Below are 15,317 nucleotides of genomic sequence, written 5' to 3' on the forward strand. Positions count from 1 at the left end.
TGCACTCTGCTGTTGATGTTCACCACACTATTACCCTTACCCCTTTGCTTTGTCCCATCACTGAGTGTTGCTGGTGACCTCAGGAATGATCTCGCTTAGAGCTGAGAAGATACATGTACATCCTACTACACTTTGAAACTCATGCAGTTTTTTAGTGATGTTTTGTTTACTGGCTATTGGTGCTTGACACTGCAAGAGTGGTGGCCTTCAGCCTGGCTGAGCAGCTCCAGGGAAAGGGGGAAAACCCCACATGAATCTTCAATTTATCAAACATAGAGAGAAGGGGCTGATGTTTTCATTTCTGAGCACCTCTGCAGGACTCCGCCTCTGTGCAAGGGAGAGTTAAGAGCCCACAAAACTTTCCAGCTGGCATGGGTGAGAGGAGGTAGCACTAGCAAAGACGGGAGAGCCAAGATGTGTACCTCTTGTTAACTATGACAGAGAATTATGGTTTATTCTGTTACAATTTTCTTTTATAACCATGTTTTTACTTTGTAATCAGAAGCAGAACCTTTTTTTCTGGTGAAGTAAGTTTGTCCTGTTTTTACTCTAGCCTTATCTAGGGACAGTGATTGTAGGAGAATCTGACAAGCCCTAGGGACTTTGCAGAGCAGTAATTTATTGCTTTTTGTTACAAAGCAATAAATCCATGTACAGTAGTGAATAGCAGAGTCTGAGTCGCCCCATCCAACCTGTGCTTGTGAATCTGAGAAGCTGGGGGTATTTTTCCCAGGAAGCAAAGGTCAGTTGAAGATTGATCACAAGTGCTTATGGTGGAGAGAAGAGGGGTAGCAGGCAGGTGGCTGGCAGCAGGGGATGAGAGGCATCTTGTGACACTGGTCAATGTTCCAACTCAAGACATGGGGCTAAAACTGAGAGTATAAGGTGATATTTTTGGCAAATAATTTATTAAACAAAAATACAGCATTAAAACAAGCAGAACTGTTTGTGGATTTAGGATAAATTTAATAAACCTGAATCCGCAAAAGCTAGTGCCTAATGATTTCCCTTTCCACAATGAATGTCCTGCACATCCTATGTCCGATTTGCCAGGTCCCATGGATGTCTTAAGTGCTGCAGTGCATCTCCAGTGGTAGTACACATCTATGTTTAGGCATCTGAGCCAAGCCCTTAAACTTTCTGCATTTAAGAGCATAACCTGCAATATCATTGATGGGCTCAGACCAGTGAGTTGTCCACATGTGAGATGTTGGTTTCTGCTCCCTTTATCTTCCTCATTCACAAGCTGCAGACTCTGTGCAGCACCCAGCATAGCGCTGCCTGACACAGTGCCCTGCCAGTCCCTACAGAACTTCAGCAATCCAAATAATAAAGTGCAGCGTTCATTGCAAACTCTCTGCCTGGCTCCCTGTGGGGAGGTGGTGACTCGCTTGACTTTGATCATGCTGTAGTGATCATGAATATTTACAGTCAGTTCCTCTGATGCTAGCTACAGACAAAAAGCTCTGGAAATGCCAGGAAACCCCGAGTGTCCCTTCTGCCACCTTGGCTTCTTAGAGTAATTCCTTCTCCTCTCTGGTGCAGATCAAGTTGTTAGCATGCAAGGCAGTGCCAGCACAGACTGTACTGAGAGCAGAGTGACACTGGTGTGTGCAGGGGAGGTCTCTAATGAGCAGAAGTTCAGTAATTAGGCACTTCAGCACAAGCTGCAGTAAAAGGGACATTCAGGGACAGATTTATCAGGGAGAAGAGGGGAAAGAGGGATGGCAAAGGGGGAGCATAGTCCTTTTGTCAGCATTATTTAGTATGGTACATGCTCAGGGTCATATTCTGTACTGCATACCAGTGGGAGGGAGCATGACCATTGCAATGCACACACCTGGTCCCTGCAGCACCTTCAAGGCAAGTGGACCCATTTACAGTCCTGTGCCCTTGAGGAAGTGTCATTTGCTCATAGAAAGCACCATTCATCCCCAAATACTGCTCTGGCATCAGTCAGTGTGCCCTTTTATTCCCCTCTAAATGACACAATGGAAATGCAAATCATTAGGTAAAAATATGGATGGGTTAGATAGCATGAATGCACGGGGCAATAGGGACCCAGCAAAAGGTGAAGAAAATCGTCCTGTGCAGCCCTAGGTGGGAAAGCAAAGGTGCCATCATAGCTGGGCAGATGAGTACACAGAGGAGAAGAAAAGCAGGCCACAGGTACTGCAGCTTCAACCAAATAACTGTCAGATTTCTGTCTCTGTGTGTCTTTCAATTTGTCTGTGACTGTGAACATCCAAGGCAGGACTGTGTTCTGCTGTTTTGTACAGCCCCTGGTACAGTGGGTTCCTGTGCTTGGCTGAGGCCTTGAGGTGCTGCACATCACTTACTGGCCTGGAGCCAAGCTGCCAGGTCATACACCCTGTGTGCCATGGAAAAAACTTCTGTTGAGGGCACATTGTACTTCTTGCTCTCATTCTGCACAGAGTTTGGACAGTCTGCTCAGCATTATTTGCTGAGAGGAGATTCCCAGCTGAGCACTTCTTACTTGTCTCTGCTCCCAGCTTTTGCTGTGTGTGTAGGGGAGAACAGGCACCTGGGCTGCTCAGCACCCAGGGATTGAGGAGTTGTCTCCATAGTGGAACACGCTGAGGATAAGTTTAAAGGTTAAAACATGGGGCAGCCATTTGGGGAATATAACAAAGGTGTCTGCAAATTCCCCATGTGTTCAGACAGTTGCGCTCTCCTGTATCAGATTTATCTGCCTGGGCCTGGCTTGGCATGGAGGAAGCAGGTATGGGTATGGTCTAGGATATGCTTTTTGTTGCATGTCCTGGTAACTCCTTCTCTTCCTGTCTCCCCTCCACAGTACAAACAAGTGGAGCAGTATATGTCCTTCCACAAGCTCCCTGCAGACATGCGGCAGCGCATCCATGATTACTACGAGCACCGCTACCAGGGGAAGATGTTTGATGAGGAGAGCATCCTGGGAGAGCTGAGTGAGCCCCTCCGAGAGGTAAGGAGGGGGCGGTAAATGGGAAATGCATATTCCTGTCATCTTTGGCAGTTGTGGAGTTCCCAGTGTGCAGTCTCCTGTCTCAGTGCTTTGCAGAGGACACCATCAGTTGATGGGAGTGGTGGGAGGCCAGCTTTCCCATTAGCACTGGTTCTGTGTGTGCTCTAATGTTATGCCCAGCAGAGACAGCACATCCATGTGTCTGAGCAGCCATAAAGGCACCATTTTGCTTGGGGCTGTACCTGTTCCTGTGTTGTGCCTAACTTTCTGGGAGAGCAAAGCCAAGAAGAACACAGTCCACAGCTCGGCTATGTCTCTGTCGGAGACAGTTTCATTCAGAGGGAGTGGCTGTGCCCTGGTCACAGCAGAAGTCACTGCTGTGGAGAGAGAAACCCAGGCCTTTGGCATTTGCAGGACTCCTGCCTGAGTCTGTTAACTGCTGCAGCACAAGTGATGTCTGACATAAAGGCAATGGGAGCTGCAATATGCAGGGCCTGCCACCCACTTATCATGTGAATAGGTAATCTTGGCACCTTCTGAGGCCATGGCAATGTCTGGCAATGTCCTCCCCATTCCCAAAGAACCCCTGCAGGAGAGCACTCTGGAAAGTGCCTTGCTGTTACCTCACACTTCTGCAAGACCCTTTCCCTCCCCATGCTCACACGCGCCACTGCCTGATACAGCATCTCAGTAAGCTCCCACCTCGTGCTCCCTAATATTAAGCTGTATCTCATGTATTTATTTAAACCTCTATGCAGTGTGCTGGCCTCATCTGTACCCCATCCATCAGCTGTATCAGCATATAGAGTCAAAGGAAAGGAGGAGCCTCCTAGCAGGGCCCACACTTGAAAGGAGTCTCTACAGAAAATCCCCTCCCCTAGCTGAAGCCTAGCAATGCAGGTTCTCCCTAGTATATGCCTCTAATATGTTACCCACAAGCACCAGAAGTGGTCTTCCTCCTGTCTTTTCCCCCCAGTCACATACCTCCATAGCAGAGAGAAGATCTGAGGATCTACCAGCCATATATTAAAACTAGTTCTGTCAAAGTCTAAAAGGGCAACCCTGAAAAGAACCCCAGTGAGGAGGAGACAGATGCTTCCCCAGCCCTCTTTCTTCCTGCTCCAGTCATCCAGATCCTCCTTCCCTGCTTGGCTGGGGAGCATTGTGCTGAGGTGATTTACTCAATATCACTTTCTGCCACTTTCTGAGTCTGAGCTGACATGGCACAGAGCAGCACCTGTGCAGTGGAAAGTGCTGTCATACCCTCCAAGTGACACCAAGCCACAGGAGGAGGCACAGTCCCTGTCTGCTATATGACAGCTGAACAGCTGAATTGGGTTTTCTTCATCTGAGGTTGATGATCCAGCCCATGCCTCAGTGACTGGTGGGCACCTCCCCCTCCTCTCTCTTGACACTGTCCCTAACTGCCCAGGATAATTCTTTCTCTGAGTGCCTTGACACATTTGTGCTGTTTAATACCTCATTGACAAGGAAGGGCAACAGAGAACGTAGGGCTGCCAAGGTGAGTTATAGCGTTTTCCCAGAGAGGAGCCCTGGGCTTTTTCATACAGCATTTCACCAGTGCTGTGCACCTCTCTCACAGTACAAAGTTTCCTACAGAAAGAGATATATTGTGTGTATTTGGGAGGTTGGGGGGTATCGTCCCTGCTCAAAGAGAAAGCATATGAATGAAAAACAGTGAAGCATGGTGTCAAGCTGTCAGCTTCAGCTCGCACTGCTACATGCTCTGAGCATCCAGAAACCATTCCAACCTGCACTGGGGGAGCCAGACTAAGGGAACAGCATTTTTTTTTTCCACTTTGTAATGTACAGGTCAAGTGGGGGATCTTCATATGTTATTAGATGTTGACTAAATATATGTGTGTGTCTTTTCTGCTCCCTGTCCCATCTTTTCTGCCCCCTCCCTCTCTCTCTTTCTCTCCCTCTCTCCTTTGCATCACATTGTGGTCAGGAAATCATAAACTTCAACTGCCGGAAGCTGGTTGCCTCCATGCCCCTCTTTGCCAATGCAGATCCCAACTTTGTGACATCTATGTTGACCAAGTTGCGGTTTGAGGTGTTTCAGCCAGGGGATTACATCATCCGGGAGGGCACCATTGGCAAGAAGATGTACTTCATCCAGCACGGGGTGGTGAGCGTCCTCACCAAAGGCAACAAGGAGACCAAGCTGGCAGATGGCTCCTACTTTGGAGGTGCGTGTTAGTGAGTCACCCTTACATAGCGATACCCACTGGGTAACCACAGGGATGGCAGCATGTGGAACTGATACCCCAGGCATCTCCTCCTCCACCCTCTATCTCTGTTCATCTCACCTGTCTTGCAGCTTCCCATATAGTAAATTGTGCAATGGGAGGTGACTGGGACTCATGGGCAGTGCAGGAGTCTAGATAATAAATAATAACAAAATGGAGAAGGGAAACTTAGTTCTTGTAGGCTCATTTCTTTTTGCCCCAAGCAAACTGACAGATCGCTGAAGCTGAGAACCTAAAGGAAAAAAATTGAGCATTCTCAATTCTCCAAGCACATTCATAGTGTTGCCTAGTCCTACTGTCTGGCATCTATCATACGAGGTACCTGTATAAACATGGAGGAAAAAACATAGTCCATCATCTCCCCAGCCTGTGGCTCAGCGAAATGTCATGAAGGTCAGCAGGCAGGCATAATGTATCAGCAGCAGAGCTCTGGAACAGTGAAACTAGCATGAGGTCAGAAAAGACTGTAAGAGAAGATTTAGGATATTGCTCTTATGAGTAACACAGACACCCCTTGTACCAGAGCCCCATAGAAACCTCACTGACAGCCCAAGACAGACAGTTCTCTGGTAGATGCATGTTTCAGTATGAGCACTGAATGCACCACAATTAATGGCCTACTGAGAGAGGGCAGAATGAAACCTGCCTTTCCTTCGCTTCTATAAGGCCTTTTCTCTATTAAGAAATCCCTATCATGCATTTCCTATGCTCTTCTTAGACCTAGTTCCTGTGAAACAACCTGTCTGCACCTACCTGGAATACAAGGATTTTGCACATCCCTAGCAAGCTGGGTCAGTTTGCTGGGATTTGGACTTAAAGCATTGGAGTCAGGATACCCTGACTCTGACAGATTTGATTAAAATTGCCCATGACATTCAATGTGGTTTAGATACCATACACACAACTACTCACACACATTCAAAGCCAACACAGTCTCATAAGCATAATTTCCTTAGGAAAGCAACCTAATAACACACTTACAACCTTGTAGTGCTGCTATACCAGTGCTTTGGGGTAGACCCAGAATGAATCCTGAGAGTGGTCCTGGTTGGATTGACACCCAACATACAGCAGAGAGAAGTGTGCTGTCAGTCTTTAGGTCACACTGTCTGTCTTTCAGTGCCTGTCTTAGCTGCCCATACTCTGTGTGTAATCGGTGGAAAAGCAGGACTCAGGAGCTCTCCGCTGAGTGTTCAAGGAGCGTCTGTGCCTAAGTCAGGCATTTATGGTAGAGTCAAGGGCTTTCTGTTCTGTAACAAGCTGAGCATCCTCCTAGAAGTAGCTGACTGCAGTGTAAATACACCAAGAGTTAGTAGGTGCCACTAACTTGGCTTTCCCTGACAATCTGTAAGCTTGTGGCACATCTACAAAAAACTTTGAAAACTTTGAAAGACAAATGTTCTGGGTGTGGGGATCAAAATTACTACCAGGTACCAAGGCCGCAGGTCAGCACAGAGCTTTTACTACAAATCTAAAGAGAGAATTAGCTGCAGTGAGAGCACAGCTTGACCTTCTGCTCCCAGTGCCCATGAGGAGCTAGAGAAAGACAGCTTCTCCACTCTGAATGCACAAATGATATCTTTGATAATCCACCATAACAAAACTTGACTGGCTAATTAGATCAGCAGAATCCCTGAGGTGCAATTGTGTGTAGCAGCTGCCCCAACTGAGCCCCCTGGTATTTTTAAATGTTACTGCATATGCAGAGTATTACCACTGTTCATGTTTTCTGTGGGAGTGCAGGTAGAGTCCAGCTAGCAAGGAGAATGGGTGGCAAGCAGAACTGCCCATGAGCAACAGTGCCAGGTCTTGTATCGCAGGGGTGATGGTGTCTGTCCCCATGTTCTCAGGCTGAGTCTTTCATTCCAGAAATTTGCCTGCTGACCCGTGGCCGGCGCACAGCCAGTGTGCGAGCTGATACCTACTGCCGGCTCTACTCCCTCTCAGTGGACAACTTCAACGAGGTGCTGGAAGAGTATCCCATGATGCGGCGAGCTTTTGAAACTGTGGCTCTTGACAGGCTGGACAGAATTGGTAAGTAGAAGGTGTGAGTGTCTCCTTCCCAGTACCTGCTGCCCTGGCACCCCATCTCCAGGCTCGGTCCTTAGTTCCTTTGCTGGAGTTGTGAACTGAAGGAGATCCCAGCCTGTCTCTCCTTGCCTGACTTCAGCTCCTACAAGGAACACAATCAGTTAAATCCACATCCTTCTCTTTTTCTCCCTCACACATACATATTTCTGCCAGCTCTTGCTTCCATTTGTTTCCCTTTCCAAGAGTTCTTTTTGAAGAACTGAGATCTGTAATCTGAGGCCATTAGGGCCATGCTGGTGAATTCAGTAAATTTTGAATTTTAGCTCCAAATGTGTAAATACCCACAGCCTCCCAGGTTCAAGAGAAAACAGACCAGGCTGTGAGCCCAAAGTCCTGCAAGCAAACCCCAATATTTCAGCGAAGTGTTCTGTGGCAGAAATCATCTCTCAGCATGCGGACTTGAGTGTTTGTTAGAGTGTGACCTGATTTTGCAGGGATGCTGGCTAGGGTATGACTGTATGGGTTATTGGTATTAATTTTTTTAAGGACAAAAACTAGCAACCACATTGATGAGGAAGAATCACTGCATAATGAAATGCAGACCATAATGCTCCTTTTTGGGACAGTTTTTTTTCTGGTCATAGTTGACAAGCAACTGGAGAAGCAGGAAGTGCTGTAGAGAAGGGAAAGCTTTGCATGCTTTCTGATCCTAAAGAGACTCTTGTGCAAAGCCATCAGCAAAACACAACCACAAAGCACCTGCCCAGCTGTCCATTAGAGTCCAACTATAAATATATTCAGTAGAAATAGGCACCTGATTGAACAAAGACATGGAACAATTGATAAAAATCTAACCTCCCACAGCCCAAATTAAACACAATTAACCAAAGAGTATTATTGAATTGTTATAGCTCACAGTGACCCATCCCAGGATGCTCTCCTGTGCTGTGGGAGACATAACCTGTGCTGCAAACATCCTTGTCTAACTAGAGAAGACCAGGATAACATTCCTTGGTCACAGCCAGAGACGTTTAACACAGAGAGATTAAGTAACTTATGCAAGGTCATGCAAGAAGTCTTTGCAGAGCTGAGGACTGAGCATTTCAGAGTTCCAGTCTGACTTCTTTAGCTTCTTATTATACATCTCTTAAACCTGCATGCATTTTCATTGCTTTTCAGAATCATAAAGGCCAGTGCAGGTCTGAATACAATGCAGAAGGCGAGGAGGATAATGGGGTGAGGGGCATAGGGAATAAGCTGGCATCCCAGCAAGGGGTGTAGTGCCTCTGGGGCTTTTCATTTCCGGAACATTGTATTCTGTGCATCTCATTACCTGCTGCAAATCAGAAAGTGTGACCCCTGAGGGAAAGGTTATGAGCTAAATATGTAGAGTTTGGCAAAGCCCATGCTAATGAGGCCCTAGTGTAAGTGGCAATAGTCCCATCACTTGGGTTATTTAAATTAGACTGAACAAACCACTAAGAAAATGTAATGCCACGCACAACCAGGCATGGGCCAGCTTGACATTGTCTCAATTTTTTGGTTTTAGAGGGTCAGTGCTGCTCAGCTTCCTAGCCTGATGCTCTCTGTGACTGTGTATAGGGGTGGGCAGGGAGTCCTGTGCTCCTTGTCTTTTGCTCTGTGTGCCGCTGCACATGTAACTAAAATTCATGGAAAATTCTGAACCAGCATAAAGAACCTCACATGCTTCTACTCCTAGGAGAAATTCCCTTCCACATGCAGCTGCAAAATGTCAACATAAGGTCAGAAGGTGACACGGAGCAACTGGAATAACAGGCCCTTTGGTGCAGAGCTCTGGCATTGTTCTCCCCTCCTTTTGCCATTCTGCTGACCTGAGACAACATCAGTCCCTATGTCATATAAAAGGCAGAGACCTTCAGAGTTGTACATTGAAAATCCTCGTGCTACCCCTGTTTCCCTGGCAATCAGACTTGAGAGCTGCCTGTTCTCTCAACTTTACATCCTCTACTATTGCAAAATAGCATCTTCATAGCACCTTCGAACCCTGTTGTGCCCAACACTCTTTGGCTGGAATTTCCCAAAAGAGCCCAAGGGAGTTATGCACACCCTAGTGAAATTGGCAGATCCCGTGGAAATCCCTGTCTTTATAAATAAGGCATTTCTTCACCTTCCCCTGAAACGTGCACCATCCTGAAAGAGCAGCGCAGTAGCTGTGTAACAGCATGTGACTTTTTAGGGAAGTCAAGCTTACTGCATTCTGCTGAGACTTTCTCTGAAAGTAGAGGGATTATTCTAGAGGACTGAAGTTAAGGAACAGCAATTCATAAAAGCCAGGTATGAACAGAAGCAGGACCATATTTTTGGTTCCTGTTACATTCAGCTCAGGATCTGTACACAAGATGGAAGCAAATGGGAGCCTCTTTCCAAGTCAGTGGTGCATTCACTAACTCCCTTCTACCCAGATGATTACATGTCCTTGAGAAGCCCATGCCTCACTGAGTAGATGAAATGGTTCAGAGGGCTCTATCGCTATCCTGGTACCAGGATAAGATCCATCCACTATTCCCCCTGTGCAGTGAGGAATGAGGAGAGCAGGGAGAAAAATCTCAGTCCATCCAGTCACAGTGACTGGAGACATGTTTAAAGGATTACCTGCTATACAGAGGATTTGGAAAGCATGGTCTAAGCTTGTCTAGGTAGCAGGGAGACAGGATGAGAACATAAGATCTCATCCCTTGAAGCAACAGGAGCAGTACTGGTTGACTGGAGGTGCAATGAGGCATTCACTTTGCAGAGCAAATGCAGTTTGAAAGCCTGTGGCTAGGCAGAGGGGAAGGAGAGGGGCAGATGCACCTTGACCTGTGGGCCCCCATCGCTTCCTGCTGGTAGATGGGCAGTGCAGCAGCATGAAGGGCACAGCCCCCCAGGGAGCTGTCAGCTACGTTGATCGCTCGGCAAAGAGCATGTTGATGTATCCTTCTAACCTTTGTTGTTAATGGGAATTTATATTGGCATCCTGCCTGGGCCATGCATGGCTGGGGAAGAAGTTTCCCAGGTGTTTTGCACTTGCAGAGCTCTTTAAAGACTGGAAGGGATTAGTCTCCATGAATTGACTAAGGCTGGGATTCCTCAAAGATGTGTGTCCCTGCTTAACTCTGCTCTCTGAGTAGCTTCAGACTCTAAAGAAATCCTCAACCTGCAGAATATCACAGGCGTAACTCTCCACAGGCTCAGGGCCTAAAGACTGAGACTCAAGGAAATTAGGCTGATCACTGATTAATGATCATTTTATCACTGATTAAATCTTCCTCTTTTTCTTGTTCTTGGCCAAGCTGTAAAATTCTTTGTAGTATTTGTGTGTTGAAATGATTTGTTCATTTCTTCAGTGAGTAATTCTTTGTCTGACAAGCATTTGTGAATCATCCCAGTTTGTGATGTGTCAGTTAGTTACGTAAGTCACATCATTCTGTTCCTGACTGGCTTTGAAACTGGTTTTCAGTGACCACTGAAGCTTAAAATTAGATTTTCACAAGTATTTGCACTTGTGAAACACAACCACTCAAATGTTCATTGAAAGTAAATACAATACGGGTCATTAATATTGTCGAATCAAAATTCACTGATGCGTTAAAAAACTATTGGGGGGCAATTATTTTCTGTTGTTCATTGTGCTGTAATAAATACCATAAATATCTGTCATAAGGGTGCTTACCATCCCTATCAAGGTCACTGGTGAGAGCTGAAGGCACACTTAAAGCCAGAGGAAGTTATTTTTTCATTTTCACCAGGAATTTTTTGCCATGTAGTTTGAAGTGCATACATTTTGAATGCCAGTTGCATATGTTTTGATACAAGGATCCCAGTTAACCCAGGATTAAAAATACCTTGCATTTCCTCCAGGCATTGCAGATGCTAAAAATACAAAGAAAAGCTAAGACAACACAATACCAGTCTCTAAATATAATTATATAATATTATTGCGGTACAAGAGTGTCTGTTCAAGATACTATAGTGGTAGAAGTTTTAAAAGCTTTGTCATATAAACAAGCCACAAAAATAGCTGTTCCCAAAGTTTTTGACTGGGCACCCTATTTGTCAGCTCGTGATCACGCTTCTGCTGTTGAAATCCTTTTGGGTTTGCAACCCCACTTGTCTAGGTCATGACTAATACTCTGGGATCTGCTGCCTCAGAGGAAGGGCTGGCCTGTGTTAGGCTAGGTGAACTGTGAATGAGAAGGTCTGGGATCTGTGCCAAGCTCTGCCACAGATTCCCTGTTTGTCCTTGTCATGCCTTTGCTCTGTGCCTCGGTTCCTCATCTCTTCTACAGGGAAAATAATACTAACAAAGGTGGAGCTCAGTCTCTGAATGCTTCTTAGCTGCCTACTCACTTGCAGCAGGTGCTGTGCAAGATCATATGAATAACTGAAACGGGCGGAAGTGTGTATAAATAAAACAATATGTACTCAGCATAAATTTTACACTGTATCCACATTGTAGTCCCACATTTGTTTACTGTACACAGGTGAGTAACCCCCAAAGAGCTGCACATGTGAGATGAGCTTTAAACTGAAAGAGGGTAGATTTAGATTAAAGGAAGAAATTCTTCACTATGAGGGTGGTGAGGCACTGGAACAGGTTGCCCAGAGAAGTTATGGATGCCCCATCCCTGGTAGTGTTCAAGGCCAGGTTGGATGGGGCTTTGAGCAACCTTGTCTAGTAGAAGGTGTCCCTGCCCATGGCAGGGGGGTTGGAACTAGATGATCTTTAAGGCCTCTTCCAACCCAAACCATTCTGTGATTCTGTGATTTGGTCATAAGGCTATATATATATATATGCTTGTTATTTGAGGCTGCTGATACAGGCACAGGTGATGTAAGGATAAAAAGTTCCTGTGGCCCAGGTATACAATGCTAGAGTATGTGTGCTTTGTGAGAAAGCTTTATTTCAAAATAACATTGAACTCTGCCCAGCCCTTTAAGGAGCTGGAATCTCCTTAGTACTGAGTACTGAGTAGTGTAAACCCAAGTACTGAGCAGGTGAGGGTATCAGTGGCTGACAAGAGATAACACAGGTTCTCCTGTGTTGTGTCCTCTCTCGTCACCCGAATAACCCACAAACAACTGTTTATGAGGAATCAAAGTTCAAATACCACTATGTGTATTCCTCTGACTTGAAATCCTCTCCTATCATTTCCAACACTACAATGTGGAGATCTGAATCAGACTTTTAGAGTCAGCAGAGAGAAAAAGGCATTTAGAGTGTGATTCGTCTTCTCCTAAGGTGGCTATCTAAAATGGCTTAGGTGAATCACACTCTGGAAATGCTATCTAGCACAGATATGCAGGGTAGGAGCTTGGACTTAAGCAGGAATTGAATATTTGAATTTCTTTTTATTTGGAAGTGAAGGCCCAGACTCAGAGTATTTTCTGTTTAGCCTAAGGAAAGATATCAGCAACTCACCAGCCATGAGGGAATGCAAATTACTTCAGCTTAATTAAGGTGAACTGGCAACCCTGTTCACCTGAATAAGAAGTGCCATTTCTCATGCAACTCTAGAAGGAAAATAAAGCCTAAAAAACCCCAATAGAAGAGAAGTAGGGGGGTGGTGACAAGATCTCAGGAGACCTGTCTTTGACTTTGTAGATTACCTTGGTCACATCAGTTTATCCCAGCCCATGTCTACCTTGCAGGGTGCAAGTTCTCTGGGAAGTTTGGTCTTCTAGGCAGGAGTCAGTAGTACCACAGATGGATAGTTGGCTAGCTGGGAGACATTAAGCAGAAGCAAGAGAGTTGGGGGAGTTGTAGGAGATAGATACAATATATTTGTGCCCCATCTCCATGGGTCCCCCAAGTTACCAGATTCCTTTTATATTTAGAAAGCCACGTCCACAGCTCTTTGCTATCTACATCAAAGTAAAACACCTGTTCCGATAACATTTTACCATTGCAACACCTTTTAAAATAATTTTCAACCCCCTCTTTAATTACATGAAGTAGGACCTGCTTAACAACGACACCTCTAGACTCAGGGGATTTTTCCTGTCTTGAAGGCAGTCCACTAGCTACCTGCAACCAGACCACACTGCAAAGCACACAACTGACAGAAAAACAGTGCCAGAATGTCCAAAGTCTTCCAGAATCTGTCCCTGTCACAGCTGTCAGTTCCAGCAGGGCACTGAGAATTGAGTGCAGGAGCTTTGGCTCCAGACACAAGCACTTCTGCCACTTGAGGAGAAGGCAGCTCTTTGGTTGGCTTCAGTCTCCAGCGGTAAGTAACAGCCAGGACACCATGCTTCAGGCAGCACAGGGCATCACAGGCACTCCAGAATTGTACAATTCTGACACTTGTTCATGGATATTCACAAACTGTTTGCTCTAGATAGCTCTATAAATTCTTTTTTTTTTTTTTTTTTCTGCAAAGCTCTGTATGGTGGGCATAACTGTAAAGACTGGGAGGGAAGAGCTTCATTTATTTTAAGTTTTGTTTACTGGTCATGAGATTCATCACATAACATTATTCACAGTGTATCATTTGACCTACAGCAGTTTGGCCCAGTTAAAGGTTGTGTTCTGTCTGTTAACAAAGAGATGCCACATATTTTGGAAGGTTTATGGGAGAGGAGAAGCAATCAGTGGTAGGCCTGAGCTGTACAGGGAGGGAAGACCTCCACTTGGAAAGATAGGGAATTGTCCATTTTAAATTTTTGAACTCATTATTGTTTGTTAAGATGGTAATAAGAAAACATATTCAGCTAACCTCCCCAGTACAATGGGCTCTACACTGATAAAATTTATTTCCCTTTCAATATGGTATTTGGCTTTCCTGCAATAAAACCCTGTGTACAAGTGTAATTCCACATAGGTTTGCAGAGGACAGAGCAGGGGAGAAGGAGATATTGTTGTACTTTAAATGTACCACCAGAGTTCAAAGGATACAGCTTTAGCAAGAGAGAAATGAAACTGCAGTATGCAGGCGGGTGCTCCTTGTATGTATCATGGCATAAGAGCACACATGCGACAATTACTGCAGAGCAGTTCATCGAGAACTGCACATCCAGTTTGTAATGTATTTACACAGCCAGGCTCTCAGGAAAGTTAATCTGAATGACTTTCTAGAAAAGATGTGTTAAGTGCACTGAACTCCTCCGTGGATGCTCTTAGAGTTGATCCAGCTGGCTTTGCTTTGCTTCCAAAAGCTACTTCAATTCTGAGCAGAAACATTGATAAGACAGTTAATACAGTTCAGTGTGGGTTAACTTACATTTGAGAGAAAGACAGGCTTGAACAGGAAAAGAGCACATACACTGGGAGTTAAAAAATATTTTGAAATCTCTGTTCCAGCTAATTTCCCTATATACACGGACTCTAAGACAGTGGCAAGAGCTCGTGCAGCGAGACCTTCCAAGCAATGTAGTCCCAGTGCCCAGGAGCTCCCCTGGGGCATAGAAGCAGCTGTGTCAAACTGCCAGTTATTGAGTATGTTCCAGGGCTTCTTTGCCTGCAGTTGCCAGTGGCTGTATTGCCCCTCTGGGGCAATGGCAGCAAGGAGACACAAATAACCCATAGGCAAGGGAGGGCAAAGACCACCTTCAAAGCTGCTATGTGCTGCGAGCCCTTTGCTGCAACCAGCGATCCAAGCAGGGTGTTTAGTACCCACTCTGATGAATAATAAGAAGCAAAGACCTGAAAGAAGTGTGGCAGGGGCAGCCACTTTGACAGCAGGCCAGGGCATAAGCCAGCCTAATAAAGTGAGATTATTTCAAATACATGCAAATTCAGACAGCAATTTAGTGACCTGAATTCTTAAACTGCAGCCAGTGGGCTTAGACAGAACTGACAAGAGAAATGAACAGAAAGTCACAGCTAATTTCCCCTGTGTCTGTGCAGAATTTTAACAACAAAAGGCTAATTTTGATTATTTGATAGAATTATTATTGTTGAGTGCTGGCTCCTTTTATGAAATCACATGAGCCTTTCTCCCTGTTCTTTTGTGGGCTATCTACAGTTGAGGAAAATCTGACTTTGTAATTCTTTATTAAGGGAGCAACATCTATTTGCTCAGTTT

General features: G+C 45.4%; 1 protein-coding gene across 1 annotated transcript in view; it reads left to right on the top strand.

The window, feature by feature from the left end:
* The window catches only part of HCN4 (hyperpolarization activated cyclic nucleotide gated potassium channel 4), a 104,596-nt gene that overhangs the window by 82,288 nt on the left and 6,991 nt on the right, over positions 1–15,317 (top strand). The window contains exons 5-7 of the mRNA XM_072871667.1: positions 2,819–2,965; positions 4,938–5,178; positions 7,108–7,272. Of these exons, the coding sequence (XP_072727768.1) occupies positions 2,819–2,965; positions 4,938–5,178; positions 7,108–7,272 (553 nt within the window). The remainder of the gene's footprint in view (positions 1–2,818; positions 2,966–4,937; positions 5,179–7,107; positions 7,273–15,317) is intronic.

Source organism: Ciconia boyciana, chromosome 8, assembly GCF_034638445.1.
Source record: "Ciconia boyciana chromosome 8, ASM3463844v1, whole genome shotgun sequence".
Lineage (NCBI taxonomy): Eukaryota > Metazoa > Chordata > Aves > Ciconiiformes > Ciconiidae > Ciconia > Ciconia boyciana.